At 40.6% G+C, this 20,146-nt stretch overlaps 1 protein-coding gene across 1 annotated transcript; it reads left to right on the top strand.

The window, feature by feature from the left end:
- The first annotated feature begins 161 nt into the window (after positions 1 to 161).
- LOC145972887 (uncharacterized) lies at positions 162 to 19,817 on the top strand. The gene is made up of 3 exons (XM_083101917.1): positions 162 to 1,789; positions 14,251 to 14,931; positions 16,037 to 19,817. Exons 1-3 carry the CDS (start codon positions 1,396 to 1,398, stop codon positions 17,320 to 17,322), a joined length of 2,361 nt encoding a protein of 786 aa, XP_082958043.1. The 5' UTR covers positions 162 to 1,395; the 3' UTR covers positions 17,323 to 19,817.
- The last annotated feature ends 329 nt before the right edge of the window (positions 19,818 to 20,146 follow it).

Below are 20,146 nucleotides of genomic sequence, written 5' to 3' on the forward strand. Positions count from 1 at the left end.
GGAACCCGCGGAGGAAACGGGGGCGAGACAAGGGCGAGGAGAATTCTCCGAGAGAGGAAGCTAAAACGAAGAGGGGAGGAAGGGGAGAGGGCTGACGGGAGGGAGGGAGGGAGGAGGGCTGTTTCGCGTAGACAATCACCGTCAACGGTAGCGGGAGTAACCACGGGGTAATGTCGACGACACACGTGACACTGCTGAATCTCCGTCATCGCCGGCGATCGCACGAATCGAACGCGAACGGCGCGCGAGACGACATCGGCCGCTTCGCGATCGCGTTCTCCTCGCTTCTTCCCATGAGTGTTGCACGCGCGAACGTGCGAGCGCGCTCTCCAGGCTCGCACCCGACAGCTTCGCGCGCGAGCCACGCTTTATTAGTCTAGCGCGGGCCATCGTGAACCCCTTTAGTTGCCTCGCTACGCTTCGCCTTGTCTCGCCTCGCCTGGCCTGGCCTCGTCTCTCCTCGTCTCGCCGCGTCTCGCCTCGCCACGCTTCTTCGCCATTGGCCATCGGCCATCGGATCAACGAGACCGACGAGGGACCGTAGATGTGAGTGAGCCTAAGCGTGATAATAGAAACCGACGTGCGAGGAGGAATAGCCGAGATAAGGTTCGCGAAAGAGGAGAAAAGGTCCAAGGAGCGCGAGGAAGAGAATCAAAGGAGGGGCCAACGTGTCAAAGAGAGCGGAAGGTCGATGCGCCGGAGGAACGCGAGAAGAGCGAGAGATCCTTCTTCGTATCCTTTGGTGATACGGTACAACCGGCACTCGTACCGGTACGTTTGCGACCACCTTTGCAGCCGACGACATCCGGAGAACGTTCTTTTCCCCGATCAAAGTGCTTCTACCTCGACGAGATTCTCAAAAGAGAGCGATACGTAGATTTAACGCCGTGAGTTTCAAAATTCTGCTCCGAGATACACCGATTCCCGGAACTCGTCGACACGGATTACCATCGAGGAGGCACCGATTCGCAAATTTACGACGGCGAATCTTTTTATTCTCTCCAACGTTAGCGGTCGTCAAAGATCGTCGAAGGAAATCTGCGTACGCTAGATGAAAATACTTGTCGCGATCGCAAAACGCAGGACAGGATGCTGTCGACGTCCATTTGACCGTCGTCCATTCATCCCCCAACTTTCATCGCCCTGTACCAAACCATCGTTGAAAGACGAGAATAAGCAAGCGATCGGGACAGTCTCGGATGGACGATCCTAGGAGGGTGTCTTAGCGACGCCGTGACATGTACGAACGTTTCCCAGGGCTCTCCTCGTCGTCGACAAAGGCACACGGGTCGACGAAAACGGCGCGTAGAAAACGGTGCGAGGAACGATCGAGGCAGATCACGTGGGTCGACACCCGGTCGACGGCAACCGGCGACAGCGGGACAGGTTGAAAAGATGCTGGCACTCGCGATGCGCCGCGAACACACGACCGGGCGCAGCAATTACGAGCCCGCGAATCCGCTCGCGGGATTCGAACACCTGCAGCACAACAGTGGTGGCAATTCGTTCGCGGTGGTGCCCACCACCGAGGGGCGAGTGCGCGACGCCGCTCGGCCCGAGGCCGAGGGTGAGTTGCAAGAGTTTGTGGACATTGCGCAAGTGCAACAGCTACTGCAACAGCAACAGCAGCACCAACAGCACCATCATCATCAGCATCACCAGCATCAACCGTCCGCGGCGGCCGCGTCCTGCATCTGGGGAGCGGTTTATCCTCCGCCCCCGCCCGCCCTGGGATATCACCACCATCATCACCATCATCATCATCATGCGCCGCCACCGCCGCCATCAGGTAATGCCGTCGAGCGAGCAGCGATTTCACGCGTGACATCGCGAAATCGAATGGAAGGTCCGTCCGCGAATCCGTTTCACCGCGAAAGAAAGAGTCGGCTTGTTATTTATTACGCTGCCGCGCGCGAGATACGATGTTTTCGCACGCTATTATCCGCGACGATTTTTCCGCAACGGGCCACAGGCAGGATGGACGTGAGATGTAATTTATGTCGCTCTCGAGCCATTCGAGGCATTTTTTCGCAGTTTCCCTTTATCCTAGTAGGAGTACCGGCCGCTGCGGCTGCCGGTCTAAGCACTCCGCGACTATATGTATGATAATCGATCTTTAAGAGCTTTAAGATCAGCGCCACATCGAAACCTGTATTTCTAGACTGGCTATTAAGTTTCTTGTCACCGCGAATGTGGCTCGTGAGAAGACGCTTCGCGTGTGTTGTTGATAACGATAAAATCTCTCTTTCAAATATCAAACCCGAGATTAAATTTATTCCTACGCACAAATTGTTCCAAATTTTGTTCACGGAAATTCAATCGGTTGTAATTGACGACGATGCGAACGTCGATTAAATTTATTAATTATTGCCGTGATAATTATTTATTATTATTCGATATTGATCTGTGTCGGTTCATCGCCAAATTTCTCCGCAGGCATCAAATTGGTCGAATTTTATTCTTAACCGTCCATTCGATGTATCGATATATACATGTTTGTATATATGATTATATATGTGCAGACATATACAAATATACCAATTGTTGACTAAACCTTAAAATTTGGTAAAATAGCATTCTCGTTACTTTAGATCGGATGTAATTTGTGTAGTTTGCCCTTTGTTAACCCGTAACCATGATTTTTCGAAACTGTTTACCTATTTTGTTAAAAATTTACAATTTACATTTTTAAACATTTCTAACCAGATGTTATGCAACGATAACTTTGTTATGATATTGACAGAAAAACTAACGATTTATTTGTTGTATAATCGAAAGCTTCTTTATCATTAACCATGTTTAAACAACAATACCATAAAGATAGCTCAGATACTGATAACTTTGCTATAGGCTCTAATGTGCAAACATGAAAAATGCTTCTTATACTAGGCTTTTACCAAACGTCGAACACGTTTTAATTTGTAATATTTAAATTTTATACAGGCAAATTTAATATTTGCATTTAGACAGCATTAATATCTCAGCTGTTTCATCTTTTATATAATACTAGGATGTGCTATATTACACGAGGCGATTTGTGCAAAATTTCACCGGCGGTAAAAGTTTGATTTTTAATTTACTTAATTTTATAGCAATTTAAATGTATGAATATATTTTACAAAACCATTGTATTTGCATATAATGAAATTATAAGTCAGAGGTTTCGAAAAGTTTGACAAGATTTCCGATATTTGCGTTCAAGTTGCGAATATGCGCGCGAATATTTCACAGATCTTGCCGTCGGATACCGGACGTTGATATCGCTGGTAACCGCTGGTAAATTTGATGATCTTGACGTTTAAAACTCGGCATCATATGTATATACAATGATATTTGTTATACGTTCATAATTTTCTTTTTATAATGCTTATGATGAATAAATTCATCAATATAAAAAACAACTTTTCTGATATTTACAATTTAATAGAAAATAAAACTAGCGCATATTGAAAATTTAGTTGCAATTTTGCAATCCGCAATAAATGTCGATATATTATTACAACAAATAGAAAAACTATCGAGTTAACATACATGAAGAAGGAAGGAGAAAGATGGAGAATTTTATAGACATAAGATATACATAAGATATTTTAATTTTTTTCTACTCAACGGACTTTTCGCTGAAATCTCCTATATCGTATTGTTGATCTTGTTACACAGTTATTTATTGTATAAAAACAAATAAATATTAAAATAATAGATACAAAAGTTTGCGAACGTTTCGACCTTATTTTTGGGTCATCTTTAGCGCAAATATAAAAACAAAGAAATAATAAAGGCTTTACATAATCGGAGTCAATTATATCAAAAGTGTGCCGTCTAAAATTACGTTAAATTTGAAAAATTCGGTGTCTCATTATTCTTATTTTGACGATGCCTGTAATGAAATCAGTCCAAAATTTGTCAATGAATAAAACATTATAAAAGAAAAATTAAAATAATTAAAATAAATAACATAAACTAAAGGTAGAATTAAATAAAATTAAAATTGAAAGGTTAACTTTCCATTGAAACCAAAAACAAATTGAAATAAATAAGATAAATTAAATGTAGAATTAAATAAAATTAAAAATTAAAAGGTTAAGAGGTTAAATTATACAAAAAGAAAATGCAAGAAAATTTTTGACTTCTAGGCATCGAAAAACTTCTTCTAAATCGTACTGTACACATAGAATAATTTAAAAAGTGTACAATATTTTTATGAATTGAAATCGAAAAAGATTAAAAGAGAGAGAGAGAGAGTTTATAAATTCACATACGTTTGTCACATGAGATACTCTTATCCTTTTGCTAATAACTCGTCGGATTTTTCATTGAAACCTCCTACACATCACATATATTTCATACATAAAGTAATTTAAGAATCGCACAATATTTTTATAAATTGATATCGGAAATAAGATTAAATATATCCCGTACCGTCTTTTTTCATCGCATGGCTAGTAATAGGTTCTCATCTAGGTTCTATCTAATGCTCTTTAGATAGCGCGAAAGACAATATAGGGAAGATGAAAGAATGAGGCCGCGTCGAGAGTCGCTCAGCATGAGCAAGAGAAAAAAAGATATTGAAGAACGATAACTCTTAATTCCACGCGCTGTCGGCAGTCCTGTTGAATTGGGCATCGCTAGTCCAAGTTTGTACAAAGGAACGAGAGACGTCTCCCTTCGATGTAAAACCATTAAAAGATTAACGATAGCTTTCCGTACAAATGGACCGCGTCCAATTCGCAAAAACTCTCGCGCGTTTTTTTTTGCGCAAAAATAAATGTAACTCGTCGTGTGCGTAAGCGAGAGAAACTCTTTTCTTTTTCACTTACGCACGAGAATGGGGGATCGAAGCGCAGCTTTGCATAAGTCATTGTTTAGAGTGTCGTACGGTAATGCGTATAGTAAATCGCATGTACACGCCTGACATTTCGTTAGTATTGTATGGATTCGTAAGACAGGAAATCGTACATCATATACGAACCTACAGTGGGCGGATAAAAGGGAACGAGTCACCTTCTCTCTCTCTTTTTCTCTTTCTCTCCTCTCTCTTGTTCTCTCTCGACTCATTGACGTCTTTTTAATAATGCTAGCTTGAGCAGCTTATATGATCTTTGCCTTATTTCTCTCTCAAAGTTGCGCGTAAAAGTCTTTATGCCTAAACGATATCTGCACGCATCAATTTTTATAATACATTGTTGCGTTCAATCATAAAATTCTTTGCAATATCGATTGGTACTATAAACACAACCATTCTCTGTAATCTAATGAGTATTTTCCGCAAAGATATTTTCAAAATTTGTAAAATATTAGACGTAAATTCACGGCGACAAATAATGTCGTATGCATATGTGTTACATACACATTATCAATATTATATTAAATATTTATATATCGATTGATAGATATTTTTAATTTTAAAAGAAACACGAAATAATAAAACGACATATTTCTTAACGATGGATGTACAAGAGAAAAGAAACAGTTATTCAATTTTATATAAATATTAAAAAGTTCTAATAAAAAATTAAATAGGGGTTGCTAGTTTCATTCCCTTATAACAATATAAGAGGCTGAAAAAAATATTAATAAATAATCTTTTTATTAGCAGAAAATATCCACCTAATTTCATTTCTTTAACTTGTTCTAAATTTGAGAAAAAAATAAAAACTTAATTTTTACCCCCATTTTTGGAGGATATATGTTTATATGAAAAACTCCCCTTAATTTTCGATAAAGAATCATCTCCTAAAATTTTTCGCACTTATTAAGAAACACTCTGTATAATTGAATAATTGCTTTTTGTGTGTATTTATATATATAAAAGTAAATAAATAATTGTTGGAAAAGAGAGTTTGTACGCTTTGCCTTTTCCTATTGTCACGATATCGCATTAAAAAATGAATTTGCATTTCTTATATTTCTTGTGTCAATTACAATTGCTAAAACAGCTACGAAAATAAACCTTTCTCTTATTACCGATAATTTGAGAACTTCTTTTTAAGAAATGTCTTTAAAAATAATCCTTGAAGAGGGAGAAGGGGAGGGGAGGGAAAGGGAGAGAAAGGAATATATAAAAACAAAATTATACGTGCAATCTGAGATAATTTGCCGGAAAGAAACATTTATAATGGCATAATCTTACACTATTATCAAATTAGCTACATTCAGCTTAAAATAAAATAATCGCTAGGTATTGTTTCGTTATACTTACGTCGCGTGACAAGGCACGACCATATGCCGAAACATCGTTAGAACCTTATCGTATACGTCAAAGCTGACGTATATCCACTCTGACAATCGATAAAATACTGTAAAATTTTTATCATGAATCAAATTACGTACATAAAATAACAAGTGCAAACGTCGATATCGTAACGAGCGCGTTTATCGGGACTAACAGATCAGAGTGAAAAAAGTCGATTAAAATCGCTTTTACATTTTATATAATACAAAGTAACGTATATCACTCGTCAATAATATTTCATTCTTGCAACTATCAACATTGAAGGATCGATTAGAGCAAAACATTCTATGGCATGTCGTGAAATGCATGGACAAGATCGAAGAAGAGATTTTGCCAATGTCCGCATATTATATTTTTATTTCTGGAAATGATTATATTATTATTTTTATTTATTATTAGAAAGATTTTTTAGATAATATGTTAAACAAAAATTAAATTAAATTTTGATTAAATTTTTGTTTACTCATTTGAGCGAAATTCCTAATTATTAAAGATAATATGTTGTTTTTTATTTATATTTCGATAAATGCGATTATGCGCGAATAAATGTGAGGAACGCGATAAATAAAAATAAAAACATAACAACATGATTGACGTATAACTTGAACAATCGGTAACAGGTGTACTACGATCCCTCAAATTGATCCGTATAATCATCTTACTATGCGTGCTGTATCCATTCAACGGATCGACAGAGCGTAAAATCAGATACTTTAAATGGCTCTCGTTATACACAGTCGTTATACACACAGTCGTTTCGCTATATATGTCAATTAATAACATTTTACCTATTTGACACATTTTGGATTAATAACTAACGTTACGCGATATTATCTCGAACGATCTTTGCTTAAGGCCACATGTCATTTTGATACGTTATCGCACACATCCTGTCCAGTACCTATCAAAGGACCAATTTACAATACAATAATAAACTTATATACGAATGTATCTAATATCCTTGGCGATCCAAGTGTCAAGGGGTGTCGCGACGAAAGACATGCCCGATAAAAAATCGACCCGCTTACGCGCAATATAACGATCCGCGTGGATTCATACGGAGGGTGAGCTATATTCAACGGTTTCGCATAGGAATCGCCACAATAATCGCATGTGGGAACTAACACGTTGCTCCCGTGTATTTTTACGCTGTGGCATACAGATTTGTACGTATACGTGCGTTATAGCGTGATAAAAATATGCCGGCGAGCAGCGTGTTGGTAAGTTGTTATCGTCTATGAATGGCTCATAGACGTATGAAGCACCTACGTCAGCATCGACCGATAAGACTAAGCGGGAAGAAGACGAAGGGGGTTAACTACGCGTTATACGTAGCCGTCGTTGACGTCCAAGTACACGCGAGCTATAGTATACGAGAGGGAGAGGATCAAAGAAATCGATAGGCCACGGTGCAAAAATAGTCTTGGGAGGATTGTCTGAGTGGACTTGCCATTATCTCTTATATGAAACACGCGTTTTCGGATCAACTTTTTCAGACACCTCCGAGTGAACTTATTAATTTATTTATTTTAAAAGAACAAGAGCCGAAATTACCTTTGTGGATTAAATAAATGATTGGATATCCTAAAATAACATAAATTCCAGGGATATAAGTTTCATTTCTTCATCAATTTAAATGAGGGGATGCGCGTCATAGACGTGCGAAAGATGACAAATTTTTGGAAATTAAGTTTCAATCTCCGTATTATGTTTGGAGTATCTAATTATTTCGTTTATAGCATTAAATATATGTACATTTCATTCCAACTTAAATAGCCCATATTTTCTTAATCCTATTTACTTTCTTTTACTCGATAAAAAAAGTTTACTTTGATTCGAAATGCTTAATATAAATGATAAAAATGCTTTCCACGGTGAAAATGTTCCAAGAAAAGAATTAGTTTCGAGGAAACTAATAAAAATCCGATAAGGTCTATTGCGCGATTTATATAAAAGATACAAATTTTTTTGTGATTTCAAAAAATTCTTTAAGGTAATTTTAAAACAATAATTTTACAACAATATATATATATAACTTTGTTGTTTACAATCGCGTGATAAAAAATCATAAAAGATTGTCGTATATTTTTTTGCTCTCTGATTTTATCCGATTACGTCCATTCCTTTATTTTATTACATGCTCGCACTATTTTAAAAGTTATATTTTTAACAGAAATTTTATATAAAGTATACACATCCGCGGTTCGTAAAGCAATTATATTCTTAGTCAGTCCAGTTTCCCCACCTATCGTAGCTTCGTCCTGACGTTATCGCAGTTTATTAATATTTGCTTGCATTACGCTTTTGTAACTTCTTCACGTGGTAAATCTTTTTCCGCTGCTCCGGTCATTATTAATAGAGTTGTTGAAAAAAATGTGCAGAAATAGTGGACATCTCGCGCGAACCTCTTTTACGCATCAGCGTAATGCCTGAGGAAAGCGGTCGTGTTACGCGACCCTTTCGGAAAAATCAAATTCTCGTGCGTGGAGCGCAACATAATGGCAGTTACGACCGTGATGTTCCGCCATGATGCGCGGTTTCAGCCGTGTGTCTCTCGCATAAGTACTCATTGTAACAGAATTGCGCATTAAAAGGTCGAGAAACGAGGAAGTGCGATATAAATTATAGTTAAAATGCACAGTTCTCCTCGGAATAGTAAATTCGCTTCTACGCCTCCACGCCGATAAATTTACATTCTCTTTAAACGAAGCATTCATTTTTGGAAAATTCGTAACTGATCCCAAGCCGTTGCTTTCGATTATTTCGCCAATATCCGAAATTGTATAGCTGTCCGTCGAAAATTATTCGCGATGCAGACGCTTTCTTATCATGCTATTTGTCATGGTTATTGTAATTTAATTAATTAAATTTATTTTTAATCATCACATCATGGCTTGAAATTCTATCAACTTATCAGTATCTTACCATCAAGGAGAAACGAATAAGCAAATTTAAGAAATTGTCGAGCAAATTAATTTTTCTGTCTCTCTTTCTCTCTTTGATACAAATGTCGTTTTGTTTGGCAAACTCTGCTCTCGGTAATTTTATTCTAAAGTGTACACAGGAAAGAAGCTCAAGTCCCGTTTTATGGACTATGATGGATAACATAGCCTGTAGGAATGATTTTAGAAATACCGCTGCATATTAATTTAATTGTACAAAGAGAGCTGTTTTTTTTTCTGTAATTTACCGTTACAAGAGCGCTACATTACATATATTTATAATCTGTTGTAAAAAGAAACTCTTTTGATGGATTAAATGCATTGATAAAATATTAACTTTACACTTTGAAGAGTTATGAAGCACTTTACAGATACGTTTCGAACTCTGTGTCTCGTTTAATAAGTTTTATAATTAAATTTTAAATCGCATTGTATTGATCTGACATAGAATTCTATGGCAGTTACTGTCATAATCGGAAATAACACTCTCATCATAGCAATAACAAGCCTCTGAAAGGTCGAAGTAAATGCTCGTATCTACCGGAAACGATCATTAATCAACGATCTTGGTAACGTATCTTGGTATCGCGCAAAAACGTGCGAAAGCCTCGCGACTCGTCACATGACTCACCACTTGTATAGCACCAAAGTACGTAATAGCAAAGTGATCGGCTCGATACAGGAGCGATTTAAAACGCATCGCCTACAGCAATTATTCTGCATATAGTGTAAAAAAAGCATGAGAAATATACAGTATTTAGATTAAAATTACACTTTTTTGCGACATATTTTTTACACCGTATATTATTCTAGAATCTATTATTTAAGCGGCCCATATTTGTAATTTCCAAAATTGAACTATGCATCACCGTGCAAAGTTTTCAAACAGTACGCTTTAAAATACACAAGAATTACTAGAGAAATAATATATCAAGCCGCATCATTTATGTATTTTAAAAGATACTGAACAAATATAAAAAAATCTCCAAAGTAAAACGCAATAAAATAATTATTAAATGAAGCAAATAAAAAGTTGAATATCCAAGGATATTATTAATACGCATATTATTATATATATTCAAAGAAAATTGATTAATTTTGTAAATAAATGCGCGTCTTTCCTTGATTCTAATATATAAATTTTACCAAACAATTCTTTCGTTTTTTTTGTATCCTAACTTTTCAATTCTTCTCGCATGCCAATATGTTATTCAACTTTGAAAGAGCATTATATAAGAATTCAGGATCACACGTAATTTCGTGCCAGTATCTCGAACATATATCGCTTTTCATACATTTTACGTATAGCATTATTTGAAAATATCTCAATTTACTCCTCGCTATCGATCCAACATGAGTTAGATTTTCATAATTTTATCGCACCGATCCATTTATCATTCTTACGGTATCTTCTGTGAAGTTTCGAAAGATTTTTATTTCAAATCAGGCGAAATGTATTTATCTAAAATTTATTAATTTATAAAACTAACACGATGAAGGTACGATATCTCGTGCATGAGTATGTGCGCCGAAGAGAAAGCAAAGTAACGATGAGGGCAAGGAATATAAGACGACGCAAGGCAATGACGATACGCTGCCAAAAATCTTGTATCATCGGTTAACTGACTCATCGGCAACATAGGAAAATATTTGACGCTCGCACTAGTCATCCCGGGTATTTGGGGATGCTGGGTCGCTCAGGTGGTTGCGTGGCGGCTTGAAATAACGCCGTTCGCCCGCGCAAAATCGCGTCGATTAGGGCCACGAATAGTGCGCGCCCACCACCTCGAGAGCCACTGATAATTTTAGAACATTTTGTTGTGCCAGATCAACGTCGTCGGCGTGCGTCACTGTCTCTTTTGCTCTCGTGTGCGTGCATCGGTTTCACGCAAAGTCGATCGAATAAAACGGATGAAATGCATACCGTGCAACATACTCGATCAATCATACCGGATAACGTGTTGGATCGATCTAGAAACTCGTGTTTCTCAAAAATTTTTCTCAAAAACACGCAGTTGATTTTTTAAATCTCACTTTTTTATCTTACATTGATACGATTTGTCTCCTGTATACGTGAAAAAAATGAAATCAAATATTATACGCTTCTAATTATATTTAAAAAATTGCGGGATGTATTGGAGGACACGTTACATTTTTTATCACCATCGCTACATTTTATTTTGATAATTATTCAACGCACACAAAATTTCAAAAGGTAAAATAAAAGCTAATATATAATATAGAAGCAGATAGAGAGAAAGAGAGAGAGAGATAAAGAGATAGGCAGAGGGTAGAGGGGACGAAATACCAAGAGAGCGAGACGGAGCGAGAGGAGGGAGAGGGGGGAACGGGCGCGTGGCAGCGCGTGGTGCCAAATAGGGCATCAGGTGGTTGCGAGACGCCCGCGAGAAAAAGATCGTACGCGCGTGCGCGTATATACGTGACTGCTAACCGGGCGCACGCACGCGTCCGCACAAATGGCACGCGTCTCTTACCCTCCTGAGAGAGTGCGGTCTGCCTCGCGTATGGCGGACACGCGCTCTCCTACAAATGTTAGGAACCACGTACACCCATGTCCAGGATATAAAATTACTTTCTCCTTATTTATACATATATATATTTATTTATACATACATACATATATATATATATATATATATATATATATATATTTGTGTATGCATGTGCGTGATGTGGATATGTCGCGCTTATCTCGTAAGCGACTAGTGCGTAACTATTTATGCGGCCAAGCGCGAAACTTTTGCTCTTGATGCGTAGATATCGTAGCAGGAAGACGAGAACAAGTCCTTTGCTCCGCGATCGATTTTTCCACATCATCCCGGACAACATGTAAGCGAATAGCGATCTGCGATATTTCATTGCGCGCCTTTTAGCGGATTTAGTTAGCGATATAACGCGGCAGAGACGGACATACATTTGTATTCCACATCACAAGTGAGTACGTTTCTCTAGGATTTGAATACGATTCGCGCATAAAGTATTAAAAAGTAATTTAGTTTAATTTATATATATTATATTTATATCGGTCAGGTATAGCGACAGTTAATAATGCATTGGCCAACATTATAACAGAAATAATCAAGATCGGCATTAACAATCTTATCGACAATTTGCTTCTTTTAACATTGCAAATATGTACATTCGAAGATAAAAGGCACAGGACGATAGCAATTTCCCTCGTTAAGAGATTAAATGGTATTCTTCTGATGAAGAAAAAATTCTGACAATATTAGACGTTCGTCGATGACGGTAGCTCCGATATATCGGACCGATTCCGCTCTTACGCTCTTAACTATTGCTTTTCCTCCATCTTCCGTCGCGTGTTCGCGCGTTCTCGAAAGTACCTCGTGGGGGACAACAGTCGCGCGCCTCGAGTCTACGTCACAGAGCCTACGTCACCGGTGAACGGGGTTGAGAGGAGCCTCAACGACGAAGGAGAGATTGGAAAGAGCGAAGGAGAGAAGGAGGAAGCTCCCATGGTGGGACGCTAGTACGCGGAGGGAGATAGGGGAAGGTGGCAGCGCGAAAGAGCGATACCTGGTGGGGATAGACGTGTTCGTAAGCACCGACTGCCGACTACGACGGCGCGAGAAGCGGGGAACTGTGGATCGTTCAGCTTATACATATATGTATGTGTACATATACATGTATATATATATATATATATATATATATATATATATATATATATATACGAGACGTATGCGTGTAATTAAATATATACGCGTATATATTTAAATACGTGCGCACAGATACACACTATATATATATATATATACGTTGGCATGTATAAATACACGCGCATATGTATGAAGACGTATGGCGCACACACGCGTGCGTAGACGGAGGACCGCCGGGCGGGGATTGGCTGGCGGTCGACTCGGCGCTTCCAAATATGGGACAGTCTCGGCGGTCCATTCATAAAACTACGGGGCGCGCCGCCGCTCGGCTCAGTTCGTGCGCGACCCCCACGCATTGCGCGTCCTTTAACAATCACTGTGCACGAGCCAATACACTCTCGGTCGAAACGTATACCTAACGAAGGAGACTTGTAAAGAACGAGAGATAGAGAGAGAGAGAGAAACGAATATACGGAAGGAGAAACAAGGACGAATAAATGGATAGATAGAGAGAGCGAGAGAGAAAACGGGAGAGAAAGAGAGAGAGAGAGAGAATCGGCGACGCAACGTAACGCGCGCGATCCCGCGCGCGCGCGCTTTCGCTCGCGCGCCTACGCACACGTTCTCGGAGATCAAACACTGTATTTGCTCTCGCTCACTTGCGCGCACAGATTCGGAGTACGCGTGGACCCGACGGCGACGACGGCGACGACGACGACGACGGCGACGGCGGCCGGACACGTCTTCTCGCCGCACGAGTACTCGTCTTTGCTTCTCCGAGTCGCTTCGCGCGTATTTACATCGGCTCCTTCGACGCGTCTGTACCCTCTGTCGAAAGGTGAGAAGAGGAGAATTAATTGGAAAAATTGCACCTCGTTCGTAAGCTTCTTCTCGTTGACGAGGAAACGGCGGTGCCAGGTACTCGACCGAACCGACCGGTTGGCGAAATCTATGCGTATGCGAGAGACGGTCATACACGCGTAGCTTCTTACAACGCTCGGTGGTGGTAATGGTGATGGTGATGGTGATTATTAGTGGTCGGTTGGTGGTGGTCCATTCCGCAACACGCGCACGTAGTGTTGCCGGCCGGTGGCGTCTATCGAAATAAAAAGGCGGGAAGAAGGATACTTTGTTGTATCAGCCGGCGCGCAAACAGCTCTATCCAGTTAACCGAAGGCTCGCGCCACGCGATCGAGCGAGAAACGCGCCACGCACGCTTAATCGCTGCTACTAATCCTACTAGCCGAGAAGAGAACGAAAAAAAGAGAGAGAGAGAGAATCGTAAGACACCCCGATATTACATATCGGAGTATCGTTAACGCATTATAACCCCCGCGCTATTAAGAGGAGGAAAGTTAATCGTGTACGATCAGAGGGTGATCGAGAAACGACAATATTCTAACCATAATAATTACGTTAAACGATACAACCGCAGGCGAGGACACGCAGTGCGGTACCGAGGATTCTGCCATCGCCCAGGAAGGCGACCCGCTCCAGAGGATGACGATGGACGGCATGGAGGTGGTGGGCTCGCAGCCGCACGCAGCCACCAGCCCGTTTCTGCTCTCCTCGCCGCCCCTTGGTCATCATCATCATCATCATCACCACGCGACGTTTAATCTGCAGACGGTGCAGCTCAGTTTCGACGCGTGTTTACCGTACAACTCGTCCAACCCCTCCTCGGTCACCTGCGGCATCAGCGGGACCCCCGTGACGTACACAAACTCGTCCACCAGCTGCAGCAAGACTATACCGACGCTTTCCCTGTCTTCGTGCGTGCCGTTGCACACGCAGCTTCAAATCAGCCCGACCGACTCCGCGGAGCACAATCACGAGCAGCAACATCATCATCATCATCAGCATCATCATCGATTGGACGATCATCAGCATCACTTGCACGCCGATGCATCGTCACCATCTGTCGACGCGACGGATGGCAAGAGGCATCGGCAGACCGATGACGATGATAAGGGGTGTATCAGAAACTGCAGGAGCGATATTCACGATTCGAACGATAAGGATAAGCCTGGTGATTTAAACACCCCGGTCACCACTAGCAGCGACCTACCCTCTTTCTTCGGCCCTTCCGCCCTTGTCGAACCGCCACCGATCTCAGGTATCTACATCACATCAGCTATCCTTAAGACGAGAATCGATCGACGACAGTTTTACTTCTCCCTCGTGTCTTATTTTTCTCGATATATATTTATTTAGAGATAAACATTATTTTTTCCTCCCGTATTAATTATGTTAATTAATTATATAATTATATTTCTTCATGTTGACAATCTCATGTAAAAGGAGCAATGAAAATACGATGCCGTTAAATTTTCGGGATATTATATTTCGCTTTCGTCAACCTTTCGCTTTCGATACGTTTACGCAAACTCTTCGCGCTTCTTGATACCCTGATCCCGAACATCTCCATGATTCGCGGGAATTTGGACGTATTCGTCTAAATTCGCCCTCGAATGCGCTCTTAAAGGAGATGCATCTGCGACGAAGAATCACGAGGCGTTACTGACGTTTATTACACTGTCCGCGAAAATACGTAATATCGAAGGTCTGTCCGCCTGTCGCGGATCAATACTCAACGACCCCGACATTCAGAGACCCTCCTCTTGAACCTGCATCACCACCCCTCTTCCTCTTCCCACTACTATCCCTTGGTCGGTTCATTCATGCTTTCAGCCTCCCCTCCCCACCTTCGTCACCCTCAGTACCGTAATAATCCTCGGATAATTGTCGTGTGCGATCTTTTCTATGCGCATGTATTACGTACTTCTTTTTCTCATTTCCGTCATAAAAGTACGTATACATCTATTAAAAACGCAAACGCAATTTTTCAAGAATCTGTAATATATTTTATTTCTCGGGGCGTTGTATCAAACGCCATTATATGTGCTATGGAAAAATTGGCGAAACTTTTTCAATGAAAAATACGTAACGCTTTGTAATTTTAGCAAGTACTTTTTCAGAGCTAGTTAGCACAATTATAACATATACGGAGAAAGGAAGTAACGAAACGCGGCAGGATGCAGACAACAGATAGAACCGCTGTTAGATAAAGTCACCCCCGTATCGCACGGTTCTTCCTGTCGGCTCTTGGAAGAATAAATACACGCCTGCTCGTATATATATGTAAAACGCGCATACGTGATACACGCATCATATATCTAAAGTTGAGAGTAAAACAAAGTGATTTTATTGATATTTTACAGGCAGTCTGGGTGAGGATCTTTCCCTGGAAGAGGCGACCGCGGAGGAGGACGAAAGCGGCGCATCCGGTAGAGATCATCGACACCATCATCATCACCACCAAGATACGCGAAATACCGTTACGTCAAACGCGCCTTCCTCGAGCAGTCCACCATCGCGCCACCATCAAGCCCAGGACGAGACGGATCGTTGCAATGTGTTGCAAGGTGGTGTAATTTTGTATTCCTCCCCGCATTCCACGTCCACCGTCCCCGCGACGAGCGTAAATATCTGCAACGTACCAACGTTGACCTATCGCGGAGTCTTTACCACGACTTGCACGCAGTCCTCGCCTCTGAACAATCTTCAAGGCGAGCAGCAGCAGCAGCAACAACAACAGCCAGCGAGCCAGGAGCTGTGGGCGCCGTTACCCTCGCCAACCTTAACCTTGACGGGTCAACCGTTCCTTCACCCCAACCTTCACTCGACCGCGTATAGCGGCGAGACCGTCGAATTGCTGCAGGTCGAATCGAAGCCACCACCCCCGCCGCCCGGTTACCATGACACGCCAACTACCACTCCTGCGGCCTGGTTGACGGCACACGAGGAGGCTTACGATCCCAGTCTTCTCACCCACCATCACTCGCACACTCATCATCAGGAAGCAACGTTAAAGCAGGAGCCAACCGGCACATCCGGTTACACTCCCAGTGTGCAACAGCCTCAACCAGCTCAGGCGCAAGCTCAACAACAACAACAGCAGCAGCAGCAGCAGCAACAGCAACAACAACAACAAGCTCGGCCGTCCAATACCGGTTCCGCAGGAGTCCAGCTGGCCGAGTATAACCCGAGCACGTCGAAAGGCCACGAGATCCTCTCTCAAGTTTATCAGCAGAGCACGCTACCGCTTCAACTGGTCCCCGTAAAACCGCGAAAGTATCCGAATAGACCGAGCAAAACGCCGGTGCACGAGCGGCCGTACGCCTGTCCGGTGGATGGTTGCGATCGCAGATTCTCCCGCAGCGACGAGCTCACCCGGCACATTCGCATTCACACGGGGCAGAAACCGTTCCAGTGTCGCATCTGCATGCGCTCCTTCTCTAGGAGCGATCACTTAACCACCCATGTGCGTACGCATACCGGGGAGAAACCGTTCTGCTGTGATCAGTGCGGCCGAAAGTTCGCCAGGAGCGACGAGAAGAAGCGCCACGCGAAAGTACATCTTAAGCAGAGGCTGAAGCGGGAGGCGTCTCACGCTAATCCGAGAAGCCACCCTCAAAGTCACGCGTCGTCACCCTGCAATCAATGAATTCCACGAGTTACAACGATGTTGAAAAATTCTCTTTAACGTTCAGAGATCTCATTACGTTTGTGTCATGTTCTGACAAATTGTGATCTATGTCCCCCTCTATCCTCCCGTCTCTTTCCCCCTTCCATCTCCTTCTCTCTTGGATCGCTGCTCCCTTTCTCCCCTTCCCCTATCCTTTCGTCTCTCGTGATGACCGATGAAGAAAACGCGGAGACCTTTAGACGGCCGAAACCGTCATCGACTGATCCGTCATTTATCGTCGGCTCATCAACTAATTACGTTATCTCGTATGCATGACTGGATACGAATTAATTGCATGCACGAAACGAATTTGGACATTTCAGATATCGTATCTACGTAATTGTAAAGTAAACAACATTTGCTCATTTTAAAAATTGTCGTGAATCAAAGAATAAGAATTAAGCGTTGCCAGATATAGTTGATACTCGTGTTGTAAGAACTTTATGTATTTTGAGATTTATCGTTGACTGAAAAACGTATGAGAATATAATAGTTATTCGCTGTACCAAAAAAATCATGTTTCTCGCGTCTCACCTAGCGAAAAATTCAAGTACTTAAAGTATATTCGAGGCATTTATACAATCATCGGAAACGAACTTATATTTAACCGCAACTGAATGGAAGTTAATTATCAAAGTGCATATAATCCCATTCTTAAAATATGAAAACGATAAACACATTATTCTCTCTCCGCTTTACATGTACTTGGTATCTCTTAGCTTGTATCCAGACACGAGTTAAATGCGCGAATGTCGCGAGATATTCACCAGCAGTCGCGTATCTAGATGTCATTGAGCGTTGCGAGAGCATTTTCGTGCAATTGTATAACATAAAATCGATACCATCCGCAGCTTCCGAGAATCATCGCGGAGTGAAGCGGAAGATACGGAGAGAGGGAGAGATTGAGAGAAAGGGGAGGGGAGAGAAGAGGAGCGATGCGTCTCTCTCTCATTGCATACGAACGACTGTGTATGAGAATGTAATGCTTCGTGAAACGATAAATATTATGTATCGACACGGTCGATACGAACTCTCGGGACTCTCGATATTTAAAACACATATACATCTTGCGTCCCTATCAAACACGCGCAATTTAAAAGACTCGTGCGGTCCAAGCGCAAGTTTTCAAAAGAACGATTCATGTTTCATGGAGCTGTATTCTTATTAGACAGATCTATCTAACGCAGCGGAGATTGTTGACAAGGTTCGCAGCAACGGAAATAGAGATATTTTTTTAAGTATATTTGTATATAACTATAATTCTCGCACACATACAACCGAATCACACACGAGAATAATCATCGAGATATAAAAGTATTTATTTTTGAAAACAATTTTACAGCATTGCGTTATAGAAGATGCATAGGTGCTAAAACAAGTTCCTCCTCTCATAAATGCCGTTAGGAAACTTATGTTAATTGTTACATTTTCGGTGCTACATCGTTGCGTATGTATCTCTATCGGAAGCCAATATTTCCGTAAATTTCTCGATATAACTTGTTATAGAGTTGGCACATGTGACGAATTTGGATCTTGCAGTGATCGCTTTCCTTTTGATTTTTCTCATATCTTATACCTGCGTTGTGTATCATCGTATTTTCTTCGTGCTCCGAACACGCTAAATCTCGGCTGTCTCCGTCAAATACTTCCAATTCTCGGTCATTCTTGCCTTTCCCTTTCCATATTATTGTAAAAAAATCCAATAAAATTGTAATTAGATTTACGTGACTATCGTTGTTGAAAGAAATATTTCATGTACATATGTATATAATTTATTATACATATATATATAGATATATATATATATAAAATTGCTGTATGTATATGTAAAATCTAACGTCGTTCTCTTGCCATCTTTCTTTTCTTCATTTCGCATTACTATCTCATACGTGTACACATATTTAGCAATTGTTAATGTTATGTATATGTTGCTCTATTTATTAACAAAATGACTATATTTCAAATGAATATATTGTTAATGTTAAATAATTATTTTTATTATTAAAATATTATTATATTCAATCGTGCAATGCGTTACAAAAATGACAGAAAACCGGCGTGGTATCCACAAATTACACAAATTATACTAAAAAAATCGTATGCGCACACACATCACGCACACGCACACACACACATACACACATATATATATGGATACATTGTATAGGCGTATGCGAACGCGATGATACGCACTACTCTTTGACATAATTGTAAACGCAAAGTAACGTAAGCGCGTCCTCGAGCGAATACTTTCTTTTTACAGATAGTATTATCCTCTCTATCGCTAGATGAATTATATATAATTATTATACATATGACGCTCCGAGTGCAATGCACGTAACAAAAGCTCCCAACTACCTGTATATTCGTGTTGTCATCATCGCTCCTGCATATGCTTCTCTTTGCGAAACGGGTAACGCGAACAATCTCTTGCAACAATTATTAACAGAAATACAATTAACACTGACTCGAGAGTAAGTTGTTTGATTATTTTCGTAACCTTTTCACAAGAGTTCAATACAGACTGTTACAAAGGAGATTTAAGATTTAAAAATTGGAGAGTGCATTTTTTAATCAATTTGGAATCAATTTTTTTTAAAGGAAATTAAACTAGTAACTAAACATTAAATTTATGTTTCATTAACATGTTCCAATGAAATTATATATATATTGAATATAAAATTTTATTTATTTTTGATACACTCTCGCACATAAGAAATCTTTGATTTTTCAATTATACATTTATTCAAACATTATCAACATGCGATTTTTATTAATTGTAGAAAAAATCAGTTTTAATTGA

Source organism: Camponotus vicinus, unplaced genomic scaffold (assembly GCF_025532165.1).
Source record: "Camponotus vicinus isolate PSW18456_S1 unplaced genomic scaffold, iyCamVici1.0 SCAF_6, whole genome shotgun sequence".
Classification (NCBI taxonomy): Eukaryota; Metazoa; Arthropoda; class Insecta; order Hymenoptera; family Formicidae; genus Camponotus; species Camponotus vicinus.